Source organism: Atractosteus spatula, chromosome 18 (genome assembly GCF_055471065.1).
Source record: "Atractosteus spatula isolate fAtrSpa1 chromosome 18, fAtrSpa1.hap1, whole genome shotgun sequence".
Classification (NCBI taxonomy): Eukaryota; Metazoa; Chordata; class Actinopteri; order Semionotiformes; family Lepisosteidae; genus Atractosteus; species Atractosteus spatula.
In genome coordinates this window covers 17258313-17282692 of record NC_142723.1, presented here as the reverse complement: position 1 = coordinate 17282692, position 24380 = coordinate 17258313, and the positions used below count along the sequence as shown (strand labels likewise).

The 24380-nt window shown below is 39.5% G+C and overlaps 1 protein-coding gene across 2 annotated transcripts in view; it reads right to left on the bottom strand.

Annotated features, from left to right (window-relative positions):
- Window positions 1-7455: 7455 nt before the first annotated feature.
- prkar1b (protein kinase, cAMP-dependent, regulatory, type I, beta) overlaps window positions 7456-24380 on the bottom strand; it is a 77324-nt gene continuing 60399 nt past the window's right edge. For both annotated transcript variants that reach the window (XM_088936206.1, XM_088936207.1), the window contains 5 exons: window positions 24019-24177; window positions 21780-21840; window positions 16679-16800; window positions 9575-9656; window positions 7456-8520 (listed from right to left, as the gene is read on the bottom strand). In XM_088936206.1, the coding sequence (XP_088792332.1) occupies window positions 8348-8520; window positions 9575-9656; window positions 16679-16800; window positions 21780-21840; window positions 24019-24177 (597 nt within the window). In that variant the 3' untranslated portion in view covers window positions 7456-8347. The remainder of the gene's footprint in view (window positions 8521-9574; window positions 9657-16678; window positions 16801-21779; window positions 21841-24018; window positions 24178-24380) is intronic.

Below are 24380 nucleotides of genomic sequence, written 5' to 3'. Positions count from 1 at the left end.
CTAAAAAACTGTTCAAAGTGGCTCTGAAGGTTACCGGGTTCACCTCATCTGTCCACTACCTGCTCTAAAGCAGTGTGAAACCCATGTTTGTAGTCATAGCATCTCATGCCTGTCAGAGAATAACAGGGGTACTTGGCAGTTTGGCTTTTAACACATTTGTTAAAAATGGAAACTATCAGAATGATACAAAGACTTGACAGTATTAAGAACATTGAATCAGTTACAAAACTGAATCAGCCAACCATACGTTATTTTAGAGTTAAAGTTGATCAGTACCCCACTGCCACAAATTGTGGCAGTATAGTTTTGTCTGATAACAGATTAGAGGCAGTGAATTACACAGACTGTACAGTTCTGACCTTTCTGTTAAGCATCACCCAGGGGGGGCTTAGAACACCACTCACCACCTTCCCCACTCTTGGAATCTCATCAGCTGCTTCTAGTGTTCTTTCACCTCTGACCTGGGAAGGTCATGAACTCTGACCCTACTGGGTAAGATTAAAAACCTGGTCAAAGATGTTCACCCTGAGCTTAGCTCCAGCAGAGACACTTTAAAATAAGACCTGCTTATCAGCCCATGCTCATTACAGCATTAGGGGTTAATTTGTGACACAAAATAGGATTTGTCATGAATTGAGGCTTTCCCCTCCTGACTTTGATGTGTACATCTGTTTGCATGTTATTTAATTGGTCTCCTAACTGAAGGCAGTTATATTTTAGAATAAAAAAAGCAAAGTGATTCACTAGGACAGCTTATTTGAGAGGAAAACATGGAATTATGTAGCATGAAAGCACTGGCATTTAGCACACAGAACATTTCTAAAGGGTTTGCTCACATTTTCTAGCAGTCCTAGTAACATTACTGGTTATGCCAAAAACTTTATAAAGGAGTCCTTTGATAATTTCAATCCTTCTTAATATGAGGTAATTGTTATATTTTCTTTTCATCTGCAACTTATAGACTTATTACAATGCACGTAGTGTGCTTTTCATTAGGATATTTGATGAACTTTAATTACATCACCAAATAATTCAAATGCCAATGATTGTGAGATCCATTAACAATGGGTATTCCTGTCACCCCTATCCTCTCATGGAATTGCCAAAGCTTAGCTAGAACATTTGTCAAGAGAGGCAGACTTGGAAAGAACTAACTGGTGACTTCTTGAAGGTGACTTGATAAAAACAGGGGCTTTTCACCTGGTCAGACAAGTCCTATATGCAGGCAAGAATGACACCAGGAGTTACAGTACAAGCGCCGAGACTGGAATACTACTCCAGTCTCATGAAGGTAGCCAGAGGTGATTGTATGACATCCCTGTAACATGACCAGAAATGCCCGAACTTGTCAGATTCTGCCATTCAATCCCTACCCCAGGAACTGTAGAATCTGTATTCCGGATGGCCGCGGCTGATGGCTGGGAGAAGGTAGTGGGTTCCGGCAGTTGCCATAGCTCTGCCTAAAGCTTCTGAATGAAATCCACAGACTGGTATGACCAGGGTACCTGAGCGTCACCCCAAACCCTGAAGCTCTCATCTGATTTTTCCACCGGCAATCCGCAGGAAATAGTGTAAGAGAGCTTTGGGGGACAATGTTGTACCCATGCTGTGTATGTCTGTGCATGACAACTTGAGAAGAACCAAAATTCTCCCTGGTAGTGAAGATGTTAACAAAGGGAGTCCAAGAGCAAGTCCAGGTCAGTCTCGCTTCACCCAATCCCAGAGCGCTCTGACTTTGACAGAAACCTGTCACCATTCACTATGGACAGTGGGTCCAGCGCGTTACCTCTCCAACCGACACAGTCCACTCATCAAACCTCACGTGGAATAACATTCCCCAGTCAGAAACTGCTTTTAGGAATGTGTGTTAAGTTTGGCCTAAGAAGCTTTGGCGAAACCCGTTTTGCTGGGCCCAACTACCAGGCTTTCTTGTAGGACAAGGAAGTCAGGACCTCCATACAAAAAGAGAACTTAACCAAGGATTAGCTGTAAAGGGGGACAGGGGGTGGAGGAGGGGATGTGAGCAAGAGAGGTTCACTGGGGCATTAAGAGTTTTTTGCGAAGTGACATCATGAAGGAGGACAAGTTAGTTTAAGGTGGCTGATGGAGACCAGGGTTGCTGTCATCTCTCACACACTTTTCCATTAAAATCTCAGTTTTGTCTTGAATTATCAAGTATAACATTGCATTGATACAACGGCCACAGCCTGCTTGTGGTACAGTACAAGAAGTTAGACAAGCCATAGTTTTTGTGCTGGTGTATGGATTCTGGATTATTGTATCCGGGTTGGGATTCAGCCTCACAATCAGCTGCTCGAGAGTGAGACACATGCTTCTGTAGTTAACTGTTAACAGTAGGCATGCACAGATACACAATAGGCCTGTCTACACAGCAGGGTCTCCATAGTAACATCCTCTTAAGCCTAAAATTAATAATTTTGTCCTTTGAGGATGGATTAATGCTGTGGACACAGATAAAGCAAAAGCCACATTGTTTGATTATTGCATTCTTGAAAGAAACCTAGCCTGGTCTAGTTTCAAATGCTTCCCAACACAGTGCAAGAGTACCGGGTATTTATGACACGTTTTTTCCATTTGATTCCTACGCCAGTGGGATAGACTGGAAATCACTCTCCTCGGCTTCATTATCTTTGGTGCCTCAGAGGTAAATTCCACTTTTTCTGCTTCACTGTGGAGTGATAGGGGAGGATTTACATTTTAGCTGTCATGTTCAATGAGAAGAGTTTTCACTCACTGCAGAGAAATTTCGGTCTCAATGTGAGATACCTGAATCCTCTTTCACTGTTACTCAAGTGCTTATTGCCTCCTACGTTTGTCAACCCAATTTTCCTAATTTCTAATTACTTAGGGGAAAAACGGGGAGATTGATTTTGTTCCTCTCGTGTTTTTACTTTAAAGGCAGCTCATAAATCCTTAGCATCTATTGGAATTAGGGATTTTAAGGTTGCAGAGGAAGAATATCTATTTCAAAATATCTAGGAATATTTGGCTCCCAGAAATCCTGAGTATTTCAATTTTCTTCACAACTTTCCTTCAGTCTTTCCTCGTGAATAAAATGTGTATCCAATGTCTGCCCATGGGGCACTATGGGAACTTTTCTTACATATGTTCTGGGAGGCCTAACAACAGCTGAGTATTGAACGTGGGTTTGTGTGTGTTTTGTCCACTGTCCTAGGCAAGGAGGTTAATGATTCTGGGCTCCTTCCCACCCTCTTTAAGAGATGCTGGCATTCTTGTGGAATCCTCCACACTCCCTTTTCTTGCACCACTGGACTACAATTCCTATGTCATTTACAAGAGCTAGGATCCATGGAGCCAGGGGGAGTGAGCAGAGAGGTTGGGTTGCAGGTTGGGTCCTTATTTGAAACTTCTCCTTCTGTTGTAGAGTTGCTGAGACTGTGTGTTCGGGGGAAATGGTTTGGTTCCCTTTTGTCTGGGTTTCGAGCATTTCAACAAAAAATGCTCAAAAAGGACACAAAAAGCAGTCTTTGAATCCCTCCTGCCTCCTCCAGTATCTTATCTCAATCTCCGCCATATTCTTGCACGGTTTGGTCCTTATCTTGAATTGAGATTGAGAAGTGCAGTTTCACAATGCAGACGCACATCGAGTTGGCTTTCCATTTAAAAACAAAGGCGTTACTGTGTGTGAGTGGCCTTGGGCTCCTTAAACCCTCAAGTGTCAAAAGCCTGCCGTCTTGTGATTCAATACCATTGATTTTAAAGTCTGGCAAAGCAGCGACTGGAGTTTTATGGGTTTTCCTAGTGTTTCAGACTTTTTTTCATTCATTACCAAGTCTTTGTTATGCAAATGTGGTGAGGTGGGGCTGGAAGAACAATTGCTTCCATTGGGTTAATTAGGTTCACATGGCTGTTAGATGTACAACATCAGTGGCTTTTGCTTTACAACATTAAAGACAAATTTGGGGGATTGGCAGCTTCATAGATGAATAGAAAGATTAAGGCAATTTGGATCACCGTCTTGCCTGAAGGAAAATCCTACATTTTCCTTATTTCATGCAATGTTAGATTACATTATGTAAATACTGGTCTTTATAGAGTGCAATTGCAATAAACTCTTGCCCAGAGTTCGTGCTATGAGCATGTGATATGAAGAAGCTGTGCCAAAAGCTGAAATAACTTCTCCGAAACCTCTCCATTAAATTTTTTATGCTACAGAAACCCAAAATGTTTAAGTGTGCTTTTTATTGAAGAGGTGTGTATAAAGAGGCCAAGGCATATCTTACATAAAGGTATGCACTTTTAAGAGCATGTAGTTTATTTAAAAATGGGTTTGTTGATAATATGCATCAGTAAATGTTTTCAGAAAAATAAAGGCTTCTCGTGAAACATCCTAAACAACCCCTTAACTTTTATTTGCCTCAGGACTGATTTTAAGTGACTACGTATTAGACAGTATTTAAGATGGGGGCATAAGGTTGCTTTTGCTAAATATTTCAACAAATGAAATGACAAATTTTGATTGGTATTAAGTGTGTCTGGATTTGAAGCTCCATTGCCTGCTTAGTGAATAAAATAGAAACTTTCTGTATATTAGATCTGCTTATATGAAATATGTGCATGGTTTGATAATTTTGGCAAAATGGCAAAAATAAAAATAAAAACTCTCTTTAGAAACTCTCTAAGATTATTTTAAAAACAAAATGATGCACTGAATGCCACTGTTAAGCAGTTAAAAGCTGACTGCTTGTATACACAAGTAAATCTCTTTGGCACAATGACAGAAACCCCTATCTTCAGTCAGCCAAAACCTAAAGCGTGTTTCAACGAAGCATTAAACGAAAAATCAGCTTCCTAGCATATTGAAAAAAGAAACAAAGAACAACAACAAAACACCACAAGTCTAAGCACAGTATCTGAATTATATACTGTATTAAAAAGGAAAACTTTCAAAATTTAAGTATCTGTAGTTTTCTTTTAAGATTTTAATTGATGATTGGATTTAGAGAAAGTTATGACAACACAGCCATTAATCTATTTAACTTTCTTGATTCTGAGGATTCAAAACATTCTAAAAGGGGATAGTCACACACAATGTAGTTGACAGAAGTAGAGAATGATCTGCAAAGTTCTTGCAAAACAAGCAAATCAAGGTTCTCAAAGAGACAGATGTCAAGTTACTTTCTCAATACCAGAACATAACAGTGCACAGTATTTATGACAGGAGCCTACAAGATTCATTCGGGTTCTCTGGTCAGAGAAAGCTGGCCTTTTGTGATGCTTTTCTCAGCTGATTTAACGGACTTGAACTTTAAGAAGTGTCCCAATTGTAGTCGTAAAATAACTCAATAACATCTGTAACAGCACTTTCTGGGAGCAGATTACTTCCCAGGAAAATGCTAGTATATGAAACTTTAAAGGTTTACAGAAGAGACAAAAACAGTGTTTTCCAGAGTGATTCACAGTCCCAACAAAATAGGAATAAAAATATCATACAGTGGAAATATCTGTAGAATGGATATCTTGCTTAAAATATTTAAAACATTGTTGTGTAATCTTAATAGCAATGCACAGAGAAGTCAAAACATGCATACATAATCCATGCTTAGAAAACAGAAGAGGTTTTACGCTTTGATTTTGGGGTGTTGTCATTCCTTGTGAACTTACTTGCAAAGTTGAATGGTAGAGTTTTAGAATCTCCTCGAGATGTTAGTATGTGTTGGAGATCTTCAAGTATTGCCTTTAGATTTACTGTTCCCTCTTGAACCACTTGTTTCACAGCCCATAGTGATGATATAAGCTTGCACCTTCTTACTGTGTTACCACTGATACCAGTAGTCTTTAATTACCTAATTAATGGGTACCACAGTGGAAAGAAGTAGACTTTTTTGTGGAATCTTCTACAGCTATCCCCAAATTTGTGGAGGTCAATGACAGTACTTCTGCAAGCAAAAGTTGTTCAGTGAGGAAAAGCTTTCTGACTTTAACCATGACGATGCATGATACTACTTAATGTCTTCCAATGCATTACCTTCTTTTATACCCAAGGGAAATGGGAAAACCTTGGAAGCATCTATATACTGTAGTTCCAGAGGCTTCCGGAAGCGTGAATATACGTGACCCTTGTGTTTTCAACTATTTATGATAAATATGACTTGGCTATTATGATCACAATAAAACAACTTGAGAACTTAAACAAAGACACATGATCTCATCTTCATTCTGCTATTTGTTTTGTTCCTACCTTAGCAGGGGTATGAATAAACCTGGAGGACACTGTACGGGGTGGGGAGGTTCACAAATAATCAACTGTTTTAAAACCAGGGTTCACCTCAAGTTGTTTGCAGTCTGCCCATCCGTTAACACATACTGAACAAACACAGTTCCTTGATAAATGTCAAGACAAATCAAATGTTATGTGTATCAATTATTTCCTAAGGATGAAATGCAGAATTTAATTTTCTAATCACATTAGTCTGTTCATCACCTCTGAAGACACGTTTTACAAACCCAAAAGCAAAACAGAATCATTCCCTGTCTTACTAGAATCTCAGAATGTACGTATAAACCATTTATTGTATATTGGAAAGTGTTATGGAATGCACATCACATGACGGTGCCTGTGACCTAATTTCTCCGCTCTTTCTAGGAGCTGCTGCTGAAGCAATATAATCCCGGGCAAGCAGAGTCCACTGCAGTTAAGGTTAAAAGCTACTCTGCTGTTTTTTAAAACTGAACTGTATATACAGAGATAAGAGCATCTAGATGGCTAATAATTAGAGACTGTGTGATACTGAAGTTTATAGAGAGCACCAAGTGATGTGAATAACTGAAGGAGCCACAAGAGTCAGTGAAAGATCAAGGATGCTGGAGATAGCATCACTTCTCTGTAAAACAGGCAGAAGCTCTAATTTAAAGGCACGTACATAGTTCTGTATAAGAACAAGTATAGGTTTACTACAAACCATAAAGTGGAAAGAAAAAACAAAGTTGAGTCATCTTCTTGTGTGGAAGGGTCCACAGCTGAAAAGTTTTGTTTTTTTACTTTAAAAACATAAGCTCTGCTTATTCCTTTACTCGTCAGTATGACCTATTAGTTGAGCATATACATTTACTTTCATAAAAGGTTTTAATATCTATTAAGTTTTGTAGTTTATTTTGTACTTTTGGAAAACACTTCCCATTATTTCACACTTTAAAATGTCAATAAAACTGTTTCATAAATTTAAGATTGCTGTTTAAGGTTTCAAAAAGCCAAATGTACACGTAAAGCTAAACAAATCCAGTAAATTGGAACTCTGAACACAGTATCCTAACAGGCATTCGGCTTTACAGTATTTGAATGTGTATGAGACTGAAAAACATGGTGTGAAAGGTTGCAGAAGACTTTCTCCTCCTATAAGAAATGGCATGTTAATGAAATGGACAGCTTTGCGTTTTCCAAAGAAAATGTGTTCAAGAACGACTATAACAGGATGGATCAGAAGGTTATGCTTTATTTGCGCTGGGATTTAGATAATTGATGTGAAATATGTCATATGAAAGGATTAATTAAGATTTGATGTGTAGTTTGATAAAGAGCAATGTTTTCTTTAACTTATGGTATATAACTAGATCTAAACAGCTGATGTTATATTAAAAAGTTCAGGAGTTATGACAGGTGCCATGCTCTCAGTTTCAACAGAACGTACAGTATATTCAATATTAGCTATGGATGAGAAAGTGTGCTCCTGAGAATGTTTTAACTGATTGTTACTCAATAATTTATAATACTACTGACCTTTTGCTTTGGAAGGTAAACACGGCATTAAGGTGCTTATATCCAGTTACAAAACATTTGCACAATATATTTTCAAAAAACAAAACAGGTGTTCGTAATATCACACAGGGATTTCTGACTTATTTAAACATTAATCTTGTAAAAGACCCTTCAATTTTAAATTTCATAATTCCAGTTATAGTACACCTGCTTCACCATTCATACACATAATATATCACATTCAAAAGTACTAAACTAAAAGGAAATGCTGGAACATACTGGGGGGGGGGGGGGGAATCAATAACTTTTTTCACCATAGGCTGCAAAATAATTTTTCAAGTAAACATGGCACGGAAATCTAATCAACCTGAACCGAAACTCTAAGATCCGCTCTTCCACTGTATGGCCAGCAGGCCCATGTACAATCTACATCCTATAACTTTTTATTTTAAAATACATATTCTAGTGCATCTGCCACCCCTTACATAAAAATGCACATGAAATGCACAACTCATTTTTTTTTTAATAAAGCTACGCAACAGCACAGGTCAAATCGCAGTGCACGAGATAACACAAAAAAAAAAGGCAGCAATCCTGCCAGGGAGCCGATTACACGGTCAGAGAAATAAAGCTGTTGTATCTCTGGATGTTCCTCTTCAGGATTTCGGAGCAGGGCCCCAGCACGCGCTCGAAACGAGGGCGGTCCAGTTTGACGCACTTCAGGGGCCCGCGGGCCACCACCGTCGCCGCTCTGGGTCTGTTCAACAGCAGTGCTATTTCCCCTACGAGTGAGGAAAGCGGGAAAAGAAACATTATTAGCGGATGGGAAATCAAGCCACCGATAAATGGATCGCACCATACTGAGAGCGCTCCAAGCCAAAGCTGAGCCACTCTCCGATGGCTTTAAATTTCGACTCGGACATTGTAGAGTTTGGACGTTCGTGCGGTTTAGAGTTGCCGTATCAGGTTAGCTGGAGAAACGGGTAAATTGTTACGTCTTTCTCCTGCAACAGCCAGTACCTGAAACTGAAGACTGCAAATATCAGATCACAGCTCAGCAGTCAAGTGAAAGCCTCTGGCCAAAATGACAGCTGTATGCAGTGTTTCAGTTGCAGGAAACATCAAGAGTACAACTGTGTTACTGTACTTTGCCGATCACAATAGCTAGTATGGAGAGCTGGGGCATCACCACTGGATCTATCCAGTGCTCTGTTTTCACTCCTCTGGTCCCCATGTGACGGGCCAATATCACCTCCTTCTCAAAGGTCACTAAAACCCGCAGGAAAGCAGCTTGCAGGCGCAGGGCTGGTTTTTCAACATGGAAATGATCCCATAACACACACCAGAATGGAACCTCTGTCATTTGAAATGGAAGACCAAAGCACTTACTTACACTGATGGACTTGATTGGTCTCTCCCCTGTTCTAAGACCAGTGAAAAGCAAACCTACACACCAATATACTGAGTGAAGACTGGTTACAATAAGCTGCGACAAGCTATTTGTTGTGTGACAGAATGCCCACAGTACGAACAGGCATGATTGTTAATAAGAGGGATTTTGATCAGAATAATTTGCAGCAAAACTATTCTTTCTTCCTTTCTGTTACACATTTGCATTTGGAGACAAGAATTTTTTCCAAAATTTTCCATTTGCTTTTGGTCATTTTCCAGTTGTTTTTCCATAAGAGTGCATACATCATTTTAAAGCAAAAAAAACACTTGCACCATATGTTCAAGTCCGATTGATCCCCCACGTTGTGTTAACAGTAAAACAGGACAAACGGCACATTGAGAACAGGAATAAAGAAATAAGCAAGAGGTGAAAAATGTACTGACCAAAGTAATCTGACGGTCCGAGTCTTCCAACTTCCACATACTCTTCATTGTCAGACCTGCGCTGCAGAACAGAGGCAGTGCCCTGTACAGGTACAGAAAGAAGGAACAGCAGTGAAACTGGAGCTCTCTTCTCTACCTGCACTGAACTTGGGCCCTTGTGCTCACTTCAGCTCTGCTCTCTACATCAAGCTGACACCAGGTTGGGCAGACTTCTCAAAAGACACAACCGATGAGCACACACAACATGCAAGGAGTACTGCATTTGCACGTCATTAGCGAATGGCCATTAACAGGATGGCACCAGCTTACATTACTGGACTCAACTTACCTCCTTATTGATCCCAAGAGACTGAAACTACAGGCAAAAGCCAACATTTTCCTTATAATGGGTCATTAAGTTCATTAAAATTCTACTCATGCCAAAAGGAAATGCACACAAAAATAATGTAAGAAACTCAACTACCCTGTAAAAACCAGCTTATGAAGATCCCCAGGGAATAGTCAGGCTGGGAACATATTAACCAGTTCTGACTACCTATGAAAGAACGCAAAGAAGCTGTTCCTGGTTATGACTTTGTATTTTTCTATTTCAAGCACATCCATACCGAGAAAACGTTTTCAATTCCTACAGTTTACTGCACTGACCAGCCTGTAAAAAAAAAAAAAAAAAAGAAGTGTATGATTCAAGTAGGAAACCTGCTGCAGGCATGGTAAGACAGGACTTTGGCAAACTTTCAGAAACCTGGAGAAGAAAAATTCCATTACCCCACAGCTGTTTATAAAGCACATGTCATTCCATCGAAAAGTAGTAATAACATAGATTATTCGGCTTTACAGCCCAAAGACCCTGACGCTACTGACCAAGTGAAACACCTGCAACACAGAGAGGAGAAGCAGCTGCCTGGAGTACACGGGCAGCACACACACTACGATCAATCGCACACCTCCAGCACCGCGAACACGCCAAAGAGCTCGAGCCCGCTGCAGCCGCGTGCCAAACCGAGCCAAAAGGTGCGATTTATCTTTTCGATCTGTGCAGCAGCCCCCCCATCCCCCCCAAAAAAAACTTCTACAAAGCAGCTGCAGATAAGCTTCAAGTTTGTGTTGGGATGCTGTATTGCCAGTCTTCCCACCTGTGTGCTGCTGACACCTACTGTAGTTTTTTGTTTTCGACAGACAGAAAATAAAAACAGGGGCCGCCTGACACTGGAAATAGGACCAACAGGGAAGTTTGCTACAAGAGACAAACAGTGTATTCTTTGTTAATATTCTGATATTACAGAACAAACACTTAAGTCTATTGTAGTAGCTGAGATCATGAAAATATGTACTATATGCAAACACAAAGGATCCATGATGGCGATCTTGATATCGCTCTTTTTCCTTCTTTTAAATTTGATTTAAAATAGTGATTTAGATTTGCTTTCCTTGTACACATAGTATAACACCTAAATGGTGTTATACTGAAAATAACATTAAACTAAACCTTTCAAGTGTCCAAATAAGGACTGTAAATCATACTAATAAAGCTGGAATTCACTGAGGTAGAACATTAAACATTTATCTTCGCTTGGGTCCCAGCAGAACCTTTAAGGTTCTTGCATTGCTGTGAGTCATATGGAAAAAACATCCTAAACCATGGGCTGGGCTGTGTTCTCAGCAACAGCTGCTCCAGATGGGTCCAGATTCTCTATCATTGTAATAAGTGATTTGATAATAGCTTCCACCTTCAGTGGAGGTAGACAAAGGTGCTGAAGATTCAACAGAGATGAATGTTTGGCTACAACTTTTACATTTACATTAATATCAAGGTCCAGGTGTTCTAAATAGCCACAGACATGTAAAATAGGTGCTGTTTAGCTACATCACAACTTGCTAAGAGAGGATTACTTCACTGCTTCTTAAAGTGCCAGATTGGAATTAGTCACATATTAAACACTTGGCCTGGGGCTGGTAGCTCATCGTCAGCTTCTGTGGGAAAACCATCAAATGATAGTTCAATTCAATGCCAGAGAAAAAACCCCCGGCAGAATGTGTGCCAAGAAACGTGGACAACTGCCAATAACGGCACTATTTTTCCTCCTTCCAGACATATCAAGGAGATTCGTGGCAGTAAAAGTCACAGAAGATTAGAAAAAAAAGAGGAAGAAAAAGTGGTAGTCTTTCCTGAATGAAACGCATTATCTTATTTGTCTCCGCCGCTTTCGCAAGACAAAAAAAAGTCCGCTGAGTCAATAAAATGGCAAATTTATATTGGATTATGCAGCCGAGGCTTAACTTTCATCACCGTCCACAAAGATGATCATGTCTCGGGATGAGACAAAAGCACAGGCCACCACCCACAGAGAGTGTTTCACTACAGACAAAAGGGCACAGAACAAGGAGAAGGGATCGCAGCCTGCTTCAAAATACAGCAAACAAAAACCAAAAATAAATGCATGCAGTCTGCCTTGTACAAAAAGCCCAGTTATTTCAGTGCAGGCAAAAGGCTAACATTTTCTGTTGAGCATCAGGGTTAGTTGTGCCATTCCAGGAGAAAAGCTTTCTGTTTCGGACACCACAGTAGATGTGGGTATAACTTGGCAAGTTTCTTCTGCAACTCTGTCGTAAATGTTTGCAACTTTGATTGGTTTTATTGCATATCCTGGCAATTTCAGAGTTTTAAGATCATACTAGATAGGTGCTGCTCCCACCGTCACACAGAATTGAAGGGAGGTGTAGCAAGTACGCAGGTAGATGTCTAGGGACAGATGATTACCCTGGGCAAACAAAAGGGTAAAGAAACCTGCAGTATTTCATGTTTTAAGGCCAAAACAAAGAGCTCTATTCTCCTGCAAACGGAAGAAGCAGCATTTTGGAGGGCAAATGAATGACAGCCAAGCACGTTAGGAAGTGCGGACAGAGGAGAGACAGAAAAGAGAGGGAGAGCAAGGCTGTTCAGAATGTAATGAGAAGCTCAAACAGACAATAAGCGTAATCTTAGCTAATGCAGTGAAGGCCAAGGTATGGACAGTGTTTACTTTAGCAATATCTTAGTAAGTCAGAAGCAGAAGGGGGGGCTCTTTAAGGCGATATTCTTTGCTTGAATTTACCATCGCGAACAATAAGGGCAACGCAACAAGCTGTGATTTTTGGAAAACAACGTAAAGCATTTTATGTTTAACTTATGACAGGCACAATGATGGTCAGGTTTCTAAAGAAAGCATTAGCAAGGAAAGAACCTGAAAGCTGCACATATAAATGAGAACACAAGCAGGCGTGTACAGCACAGCCCGTAGCAATGGAATTTCAGATAACGTTGTGCAGGCTTGGTTCAAAGTTTATATGCTAGAGCGTGCCAGACCTGGAAAGCCCCCAAAGACTCATTTGAACAAACCCCGGCACACACACGGTATGAAAACGACTATCTTTCCTCAGGTAAGGGAAAATAACCCAGACTGATCTACACACACACACACACAAACCCCCCAAAAAAATCTTCAGAGCCCTCTCATACAAACTTCGGTTGCCAGACCTCATCAATCATCCTAATTAATAATTAATCGTTCTGTATTTCTGGAAAGATTAATACCGAGATAGCTGTGTGTGCCCAAGGCGGTGGCTATGTTAATCCATCTCGCAGAAACCTTCTCCTTTGCTCTTTGATACTGCTGGGGCAGTCTCAGAGGGGAGGGTCAGATCTGGGCTGACATGTCAAACTGTCACAACTTAAAAGCAGGAAACAACTACTGAGCAAATACTGGGACAAACAACAGATTGGGCATGGTAACTTTACACTGGAAAGAGGATATGCAGGGAAACCTTTTGGATAAGCCTATTGTACAGAAACGTTCGGATGCCATGTCAGTTTTTTAACATTTCATGTTAAAAATCTAACATTTTCTTTTAGAAGTGAAAGTAGCAAATTATAACTGTAATGTTTTTTTTAATAGGTTTAAGGTCTAAACTTAAGGTCCCAGATAAACACTTTCAATAGAAAAAACCTTAATTATAGCCAGCTTAAATTATCTTCAGCTTTAATCAGGAAGGCCTACTCAGCAACCATTCTGTTGCTGTATAATCAGAGCTGTGCAGGAATTCTGATCTGGTGTTAAAAGAGATGAAAAACTCATCAATAAGGGTGTAGCCCAGCACAGGAAGCTGAAACTGTAAACCCAATAACTATCACTGAATTTAAAGTGAAACCGAAAGACACTGCATCAAAGAAAACACACTAGTTTGTCAATTACTATGCATCAGCTAAGCTTTACTGTACTTTTGCAGTGTATCGATCACGGATAACAGTTAATCAGAAACTGGTTTTGTATTTTTGTTTTGTATGCACATCCTACAATTAAATTTAAACTGAATGCTACTGCAGCTGGTTTCTGTAACTTGAATAATACAAAGCAATCTTCACCACAAAGTGTAAGCCTGTGTTATGGAATACAGTAGGTACCAGATTTAACAGTGTTTTGTACAGACTTGTTTGTGCAATGCAGAAAAAAATGAAAACATGTCAATTTCCATCGGGGCTCTATCCCCATAGTTATAAAAGAAACTTATATCATTTTGCATTTTGCTCTCTGTTTAAAATCCGCAATTGGCCTTTTTACATTATTTTTTAGTGGCCATACAAACCACCGAAATAAAGCTAAAAACAAAAGCAAAGCTGGCACAACTTATCTCAGCCTTCTGGGGGAACAAAATGCACGTGGCTACACCACCTTGAAGGTGATTAGCACTTGAAGTGTTGTTTTCAGCAACGAGCCATCCCATGAACTTGCCAGTTGTCTCTATTGCAGTACATTTTCAAAGACCACTAAAGTTTTCACCGTAATTTCAGATATCCCTCAAGGGACAGTTTCCTGACCTTGGAAACCACATTCCACATCTGTCCCGTCTGGGAAAGTTTGATTCTGTGCTTACATTGTGTGAAAAGCACAGTGGGAAACCGGGGTATGGAAATATCTGAAAATTAAATGTTTGTCTCGTCTTACAAAAGGAATTTAACATTTGGACATCCCAATCTTAAATGACAACATTTTTTTTCATCATCCCAGTTAACAGAGTAACAGAACTGAGCTCTTCAGGGGAAACAAATGAACAGTGTTCAAGACAGTCTGATCAGTTTAGTCTGTCAGCATGGAAGGATCACACAGTGAACTTGGTATGAAGTTGGCATAAGTGTCCATGAGCTACATTTCTTGAAAGGCTTAACCAAGAATATTTGATTTTGCAGCAGGTATACAGCTTTATATTCTTATCTTGATCTGCAATTAGAGACAATTTTATTCACTACATTATTTAGAGTGTGTGTTCTGAACTGAAATATAGAGCCGCTAATGAAAGAATAATAGAGAGCAACAATTAAAATAGTTCCTTTTTCATCGATGATATTTTAACATTTCTTTTTGTGCTCAGCTCATTTGTTAGCCAGGTAACAGCATACACTGGTGCATCAAGAATGTAAATTAATTTATACTTCACTTAAAATAAATGTCAGGATCAAGTCACACTATTAACATAAAGACAATGTATTGGAAATTCCTTCCTAAAACTTTAAACAAATTACAAAAATTAAAGTACAGGCTATTTTAACATTATCATATGTAAAAGCAATCATGTAATTTGATACAGAGATGGGGAATTAACAGTAATTAGACTTTAATATGAGTAACATCTTAAAACCTGCTTTTTGTGTTTTGAAGATTATAATGAATAAAAGTATGCAAAATTTAGTCAATTAGCCTAGCATCCCTATTACCAGATTGCTTTTACTTTTATTTTGTATACTTTAAAGGTTAACCATTAATCACCACTATTCCCCTCTCTCTCAGAACAAGAGAGAATGATCACAAGCCATTTTATTTGCAATTACAATTGGTTGAGCAGGCACTGAGTTCAGTCCCACAGGGACACTTTTAAACAATTTCTTATCTAACTTTGTTTCAAAACCTCATGTTAAAATCCATTAACTTCCATCTTCAAAACTTAGGTCTTGTTCTCAAACATCGGAGAAATGTTTCAGAACAACTAAAAACGGATAAATAAATTTACACATTTAGTTTTTACCTTTTAAGTTCGATGCCCTCACTTATTCAAAAAAAAACGTTAGCAACTTTGGAATATCACTATCTGTGTGTGAGTCCGAATGGCAGCCATCACGAAGAATAGGAAGAAATGAGGCGAGCAAGCTGCTTAAAACAATAGGCTCAATGGGGCCTTCAAATACAATTAAAGCCAAGAACAGCAGCTGTAAATAAAAAAAGGGACAGCAAAGCAAATGGGAAAAAAACAGCTAAAGGCTGCAGGTGGAACCAAAAAGGATAAGAGCAATATGTCTGTCAGCACAGTGATAATAGGACTCCCCTTCAGCTGCAGTGATTGTTATTTGTTCAGTCCTTGCTAGTCACTGGCTGCATTGTGAGACCCATACAGAGTACTGACACTCGACAAAGACATGAGAACGCTCCATGTAAGAAAGAGCCCATTTCTCAACACAGTAAAAATCCTGTGTGCAGAATTAATGAAATGCTTGTTAAATCACAGGATTTATTTCCTCACAAAGAAGCTGTGTGAAACGTCCAGCAGCCCAGTCTCTCTAGCTGCCTTCCCCTTCAAAGAAATGGGAAAGGGGTGAGCCACTTGGTGAGGTCAGGATCTAAAGCTTATTTTTATTGTAGTTCCTAATTTAAAAGAACAACTGGAATATATAAATGATTGTGGTGTATCATGCAGACATACACCAACAGGCTGAATTTGAGTACTGAACGTTATCTGCAAAACAAAAACTTAACGGCGTCCTGAATACTACAGACCTTTCACAAGAGTCACTGCAAGAGCGTGACACTTTTAATCATCAGTAATCTCCCCCCAGACTGCTTCAGACTTCAGTCATTTCTGTAAGCAGTAGTTACATGTTACATTAGGCACTGTTTTTAAAGTTAGGCTGACATTTCCTAAAAACATGCATTAAAATCCACCCCAAAGCACGGGGTTATTCAATTTATTACTCAAATGACCTTGGTGCTGAGATAAAACCGAAGTGGCAGTTTGGAAAAATTATGTTGTACCTTAGCAACCGAGAAATGGTACCCCGCGACCACACGCACAGGCTCTCACCTCTGTGATGATGAAAAAGTCATCTCCCGGCTCTCCTTGGACCACAATTTTCTCCCCGTCTTCGAACTGGACAGGCTCCAAAGCATCCGCCACAGTCAGGCGTTCCCACTTGTCTAAGGACTCTACACCATCGGAAAAAGAGATGCTCAGGACGTGCAGGACTGAGTGATAAAAAATGAATGACCTTTTCCCTTCACAAACAACACTGGCCAGAAATCTTGACTCCAGCTTTTTGACTTGCTTGTTGCCTAGACTACATTTATTTTTAACTTTCTATAAATATTAGAAAAACAAACTATAACTGTGTGGAACTCAAATAAATGAGCCCCCCACCTCGTGAGACCAGCATTCAGCACTGTGAGCCATGGCAGCTTTAATTACATGAAGATCCATCTGTCCCTTTTCTAATCCTTTCTTCAGATTCAGGCTCATGGGGGAGACAGAGCCTATCCTGGGCGAGCACCAGGCACAAGGCCGTGATGCCAGCCCATCATAGGACACACGGACACACACACACACACTCACACCAGGGCAGATTTCACCAGGACCCAGTCAACCAACCAGCATGTCTTCGGACTGTGTGAAGAAACCGGAGCACCCAGAGGAAACCCACGCGAACACAGAGAGAACATCCAAACTCCACGCAGACAGCACCCTGGGTCCAGAATTGAACCCAGGGCCCCGGCGCTGTGATGCAGCAATGCCTAACCACTGCACCACCAAGCAGCCTATAATTACATGAAGATGATGAGTACTAGCACAGCTCTAGTGAGTAGCTGTTAAATTATGTCCGTCATACTGTATGCGGTGTTTCATTTGCAACATTTCCATTGGTTAATCAAGCACTAATTGCTAAACAGAACCCCACAGGCCAGCTACAAATTTTATACACCAAAAGAGAGTAAAAATAAATAACCAATAAGGAGGTGGTGTTAATTATATTCAAAAATATATAACTATTCTGGATTGGAATGGAAGATTGTTCACTACAATAATATCTATATAGTACCTGTATATACAGTATATTCTCCCTTAATATACTTTTAGTTTCTTTGAAACCAATATTTCAAATTAAAAACTTTGTCAATATTGTTAGACAACACATTTATACATTAAGAGTGTGATTTAAGAGTGTGATTTTCAAAGTACTTTGCACCAGAAAAAAACACTATAAACATTTATTGAAAGGAATAAGTTAACAGGAGGTAACACAGGTATGCAGTAAAATCAGTGTTTTTTTTAACTAAAATATAGCTTGTGGAAAAACAGTTGCAGGTCTTCTAAGCAGAGTCTTAAATGCTGCTTATTTTACAATGGAGCAGCCCTCTTTAGAAGTCATCCTGCGGAGATTAAAGATAGTCATGATTTACGGAAGCAATTTGGCACCTGAAGAATGTCTGTATCGTTTATCAATAGGATGAATTGGTTCTGTTCAAACACTTTACTTTGGTTTGATGGCCCATCCCACCTCCCTTTAAACCACTCAGCTATGAAGTGTGGTTGCTTTAAATCTGTGTGTTAAAGCCTTAACTAGCAAACAAACTCATCTGAACGACTAGAGGAATCCCTGAAGAAACACAAAAAATAACTGGAAACAGCCATCAAACTGCTTCTTGGCAGAATAAATCCAATGTTTCAACACATACACGTGCAGCATCTTTTAACTCGAAGCGTCAGCCTGGTGCACATTTAATTCTTTTGCTCTTTTCATCGGCACCAAACCATAAACACTCCGTGCACTTGTGTAAATGCACAGCACAGAGAGAGGAGTACATTTGCACTCGGGAGGTTGAAATGCAGTGCGTTCTGGCCACTGCAGTCCAATGTCTTTCAGACAAAAGTGGTGAAAGGAGATCTTCTGCTTCTTTCAGAACTTCAGGCATTATGAATCACGGCCAATGTTTCTTTGGTGTCCACTCCCTGCCAATTCACCCCAGATTATTTCCTTCATTGTCTCAATAGCACCTCAAAATGACAGTTTTCAGTTTCCACAAAGATTCATGAGACATTCACTTTTTTCCTAATGTTTACCTTTGCTGATCACACCCCATACAGTCCAAAGCCTTCCACTACGAATAAAATAATTGCATTTATAATTCTTTTAATTAATCATTTAATAATTAGTAATTGCATCCAGTCCTCCTTATTCTCAGCGGATATGTTCCTGGACTGCCCTTGGATAACAAAAAAACATTTATATTGGGGGAATGGTTCTTCTACACCATATATATGCCATGGGTATGCCTACTACAGCATATTACGCCATATAACAGAAGATCATGATCCAAAATAAATACAGAGTTCCACCGTTTTCTATTACAATAACAAATAAGGAGGATTCAAAAAGCGAAATCTGTAGATGCACAGTGTAGGTTCTGAGTGATCCCACGTTCAGGACGACGTGATGAAGCTGTTATGGTGTGATCAGATGGGAAAAGTCACATGTGAAATTTAAAACTGAGCCTTGGAGATGGTCTAGAAGCTCCGGGGCTCTGAATGTTCTAGAAGCTTCAGGAACACTAAAAGGCACATTATCGTTCAGGAACACCTGACACGCCTGGGTTGGCCTGACACCGCAGGTCCATGGATGAAGAAATAAACGGACGAGGAAGAACTTCTCGATTTCTTATTGTATTGAGATTCACTGAGCCTAAATACACAATCTCTTTTCCCCAGTCCCCATTCAACGTCTTCGCAGAGACCATATTTTTTCCTCTTTTTTTTTTTGTGTGTGTGTTTTTGTGCTGCTACATAATACCACAGTGTTCTTATAATGTGGATGGTTATGGTCTGTTTAGTAAAAACAGTGGTGATAATGTGGACGAGCAGCCTAGAATTTCAATTTAGGTGGCAGCTGAGTGCCGCCAGTGAACTTACGAAGTAAGAAGAGGATATCTGGGTTAATATCAAACAGAATGGCAAAGGGCTGACAATAGGGGTTTGCTGCCGGCTGCCAGGTTCAGATCGCTATTAAAAGAATCCTTTGTTCAGCTGTGTAAGGAAGCCATGTAGAGGGAAGGAGACTGTACTTAAGGAAGACATTAGGAAGATATTTCTGCTATTAAGTAGAACACTCTTAGGAGCTGAGAAACACAGAACAGGTACTTTTAGATGACAGTGTAACGTTTTATGACAGCGTGTAAGTATAAAAAATAAGAGATGAGTACTTAAATCACCTGTACAGTATATAAAAGAAAAGGTATTGAGCCACCTGGATAAAGTAATCATAACATTTCGTTTCAAGTTGTTAAAAAATCGTACTTCAATTCAAACATCTACACAGTCCGACTTTAATTATTAGCATCTGAAAGTCAGATTTTCTAGAAAACACTAAGATAGATGGGATTCAACCAGTAACCTCAAAATCAACGGAAATATGTTTTTGGTATAGCCTTTTTGGGATCAGGTTTATTTTTTGAAAGAGGAAAAGTTAAAAAAAATCAGGAACACAGTAAAAATGAATAAAGTTAAATCAGAAAAGCTGTTACTGGTAACTCTCTCTGACAGACACTAGGTCAGGAAAGCAGAGATCAAGTCAAATGTTTTGTAATGTAAGGAAATCTACACCATTTAATCTTGCAGTGACCAGTGAAGATGAACTACTGCACATCCCTATACACAATTAGCCAGCAACGCCATGTAGCTCTAACAGTTTCTTAATGGTGTTCTTGGTTGTGGAGTTTTGGGTTTGATTAAACAGTGAGAAAAAACACACAAACAAAATACTAATCTGAGGATCAGCCTTGAAGTTGTGTGATGTTGTGCGACACATTTGCTGACTATTTGCTGCCTTTGGAATCAGGTCAAGTGAAATCTGCAAAAACGTTATCAGATTTATACTTTATTATTTATGCTTATTTATTATATGTATGTGTATGTTTGTTTATTCTTTAATGCAGAAAGTGATGATGCTTAATGTATGCTTAAGGCAACCAACAGAAGATATGAAATTCATGTATGGAAAACTGCTTGCAGGTAGTCCTGCTAGTGATGTGTAAAAGTACACGTCTGACTTAAACCACTTACAGCTAAAACTGATGTGTTAGCATTCTGGGAATTATCTGTCTCCGAAATAAAAATTGCAACATTGCACAACTATATCTGACAACAGAACGTTTTATCAGGATTTGTTAAAATGTATTTGGGCAAAAAGCCTGGACTATATACTGTATGCCCTACAAACAAACCTTCGATTTTAATTTGTAGAGTTTCTACTCAGATTAAAAGGAAACTATCCAGCACTATAAAATAACTTGGTGGAAAGAAAACTGTCTGGAAAAACCCCTTTAGGAACAGATTTGCCTGATTGCTCGTGACTGATGGGCACTTTACCAGAGATGTTTTAAACATCATCGTGGTATTCAAGATCCTAACTATTCAAGTGGTAATGTGATCCTGCTTCCATAGAATTGACATTTCACGGTACGGTTAACATTTTCCCACTTATGGGAAGTTGTTGTTTGGGGAATGGAGATTGGTCATTTGGGGATTAGGCCTTTGTTGTTTTATTCGTACTGAAGGACGTCAAGTGCTTGTCCCAATTTTGTGGCTATCAAAATAATCAAAGAAAAACAAAAAAGCCAAGGACAAAAATTGTAGGAGCTGTTTGAAGACGGCCTCTGTGGGGCTATAAAAAGGCATGGAGGAAATAAGTTGGGGCCTGTGAGCTCTTTGGTGTCAGTTTATTTAGCTTACTTGACAGAGGTTATATCCTCTAACCAGGCAACCCCCTGTCACATTCCCACTCAGCTTCTGATTAAACACTGGGCTTGATGTCATGGGATAATTGCCACACTCAGTGTGTATAGGTCCCACAACGTCTCATAGCTCCACCGAGCTCCAATCACCACAAGCCAAGGAATTCCTTTAGGATGTTTCTTCCACATAACTGTTAAGGTATTCGGTGAGTTACAGCAAATGTTTCCATAACTGAGTCAGCTTGTCTGAGCTGCCATGTGCTATCTGTCCAGAAATCCCATGCTAGAAATGGGTTTTAGCTTTTTGAAAGGATTCAATGGCCATCTTCGTGCTTCAGAAAGGGCACTGTCTAGGTGTTGCGTGTGCGGCGGTGACCGGCAATTTCACACACAAGACAACTGACCCAAGATGGAGACCTTGCTCAGGAATTCCTCATACATCTTCCGCTTCCTCAGCGTGCTGCCCTGTTGGGAAAAAATAAAAGGAGAAACGGAGGAAAAGAGAAAGATGGAGAGAAGGGCCGTAGTCAGTAACCGGTGATTTGGTTCGACGGCTGCCGACTCTAATTTTCTTCTGCACTTGTGATGTGGGTGACAGCCTCTGGAAAACATATCCCTTGCAGAAGAGATCAGAGACAGCAGCGCTTGATGTCCTCACCTGACGCAAACGTGACAGGCCCATCAGCAAGACCCTCCAAAAAGAGACGCATGATTATGGAAAATTTACAGTAACGTCACAAGTGTGGAACGTGATTCTGATTTATTTTTCAAGACAAGCAAGGGGGACCTTGCAAGACGTTTGCAGCAGTGTGTAAAAAAGGCAATTTAATTTCAATTACAGTTTAAAACCGAGAAAAGGTTCATCCTACAGCAGAAAGCAAAAATCCATGACCCATCCCACTCACATGTACAGGGGGTTTCCCTAACATTTCTGTGTGTTTCAGCAAAAAAAATAGCATTGAGTGGCATGTCTAGACAGAAAAAGAAAGATCAAGAAATGTCTTTTCGCTGTGATCAGGTTAATGTAACCCTTAGGAAAAACAAGAGAAGTAAAAAATGTGCATTTTTACATATGGAAAAAATACAGAAGAGGTACTCTGTAATTCCTCCCTTTAATTTAATTGAGGCCAAGGAGAAACACGTACCCTTGTATTACAGTGTTTAAACTAAACTCCAGTTATTTTAATTAAAGGCATTTTTGCAACATCTATTTTTTTCTATTAAATTCTTTTCTCTTTTTTTTAGTCTATAAAAAGTAATATGTGTAGTGTACAAATGAACCTCACAGCCATAAGAAAAGGGTGGGCTGCTGTCTATTAGAATTCTGACAGCTACAGTAGGCATCGGTGAGGTTCTGAAACCGTTCAAAAACGGAAAGTCTTATTTTAAACTAAGACAATTCCTCAACAGCAAATTAATCAGGCCTTCATGATAACGTAAAGGTCAGAGTTAGGCAATCTGCCTGTGTTTCCTTCCTTTCAAATCTACCTCTCTTTTTGTTGGGAAATAGGCTGGAGTGTAAATACAGTCCCTTAGAGCACTCATAATAAAGTAGCCAGGAAAGTTACAAGTCTTGTCAAACTCGATGCAGTGTACTGTATAATCCCTGTCAGTTCTTTAACATAAAGCAGTGTCTTCTTCCCTTTTAAGACTATTTAACATCATCCACGCTAAAGAAGCACTAGTGTCCAGCATGTGCCATAAACAATAGGAATAACTGCTCATCGGGAGCAGACCTTAAATCAGTAACTAAATAGAATCTTAGGCCTGTTTCATTTCATGCAACTTTCTTCGTCTCCACACTTCAAAAGTATGCTTGTTCTCTAGCTTCAGGAATGTTAAGACTTCACACTGAAAATATGGTACTTGGTTCCACAGCATTTCTGATCAAATGTTTTATTATTTTTAGTGGAATAACTGGATTTGATTTTTTATAACACTAGTAAAATTCTAGTTATTCCCTTAGGAAAAATCTCTCTGGATTGACGGTGCAGCTCACAAATTCCATTGTACAGAGTGCAAGCACACAGAAAAGCAAATTCACCATGCCTGTTTTTATGAGGGAAAGTTTTACTTGGAGAATACAATGTGCAATTTATGGCTGTGTATGTGCTCTGTTAATATAAAATCTTGAAAGCATGTAATTATTGACCTTTGCAAAACACTATTTTAATGATTTTGTAGGATTCCCTTTTAACATAACTAAGAAAGCAAAAATCTTTCCAGAACTATTTGACAAACATACCAAATATGTATTTTTATGTAATATTGTGTTTTTTGGGGGTAAATGTTGGGTAAAAAGCTTGTTCCCGCCATATGAAGTAAATAGATAAAGGCTGGCAAAAAATATGACAGCAGGTTACTTGATTAACCACTAAATTGTAAAACCAATCAGCTAACTAGAACAAAATAAAACAAACATGTTGAGTTGTGATAAGGAGCTGTCGATTTTCCTGCTTAGATTAAGGGTCTGTTTTGTTTTGTACAACCCTTGGCCACACATTTATCATGACCAGAGAGGAGATCCTGCCTTTACCCAGTTACAGGACTTGAAATGAACAGAGCGAATGAACAGTGTAGGGACTTTTCTGGCACCCATGAGATAGTGAAACACTGAGTCCCATAATGAAATCTTGCATTTACCATGAGTATTCGCCTGTAGCTGTCCCGGTCAATCCCCCATAATTTGAGATCAGTTTTGGCCTTGACAGTTGCTGCCCTTGGGGTCCCATAGATCAGGGCAAGTTCCCCAAAGCTGCCTCCTTCCCCAATACTGGTCACCCATTCTCCATTCACATAGACCTATGGACACACAGACACATAGAGGGAAAAAGATACAACAACACGCAAAACACAAAGCTTAAAGCCACAACGATTCCCAGTTGTGAAGATGGAAGAAAAACCCTATTTTTGTGGATGAAGTTTCAGCTTGTGTTTGTCAAGCACAACTGAGTTGTTGACTTTGTAAATGCCCAGCTCCCTCCCCCTTCCAGTGTATTGGTTTG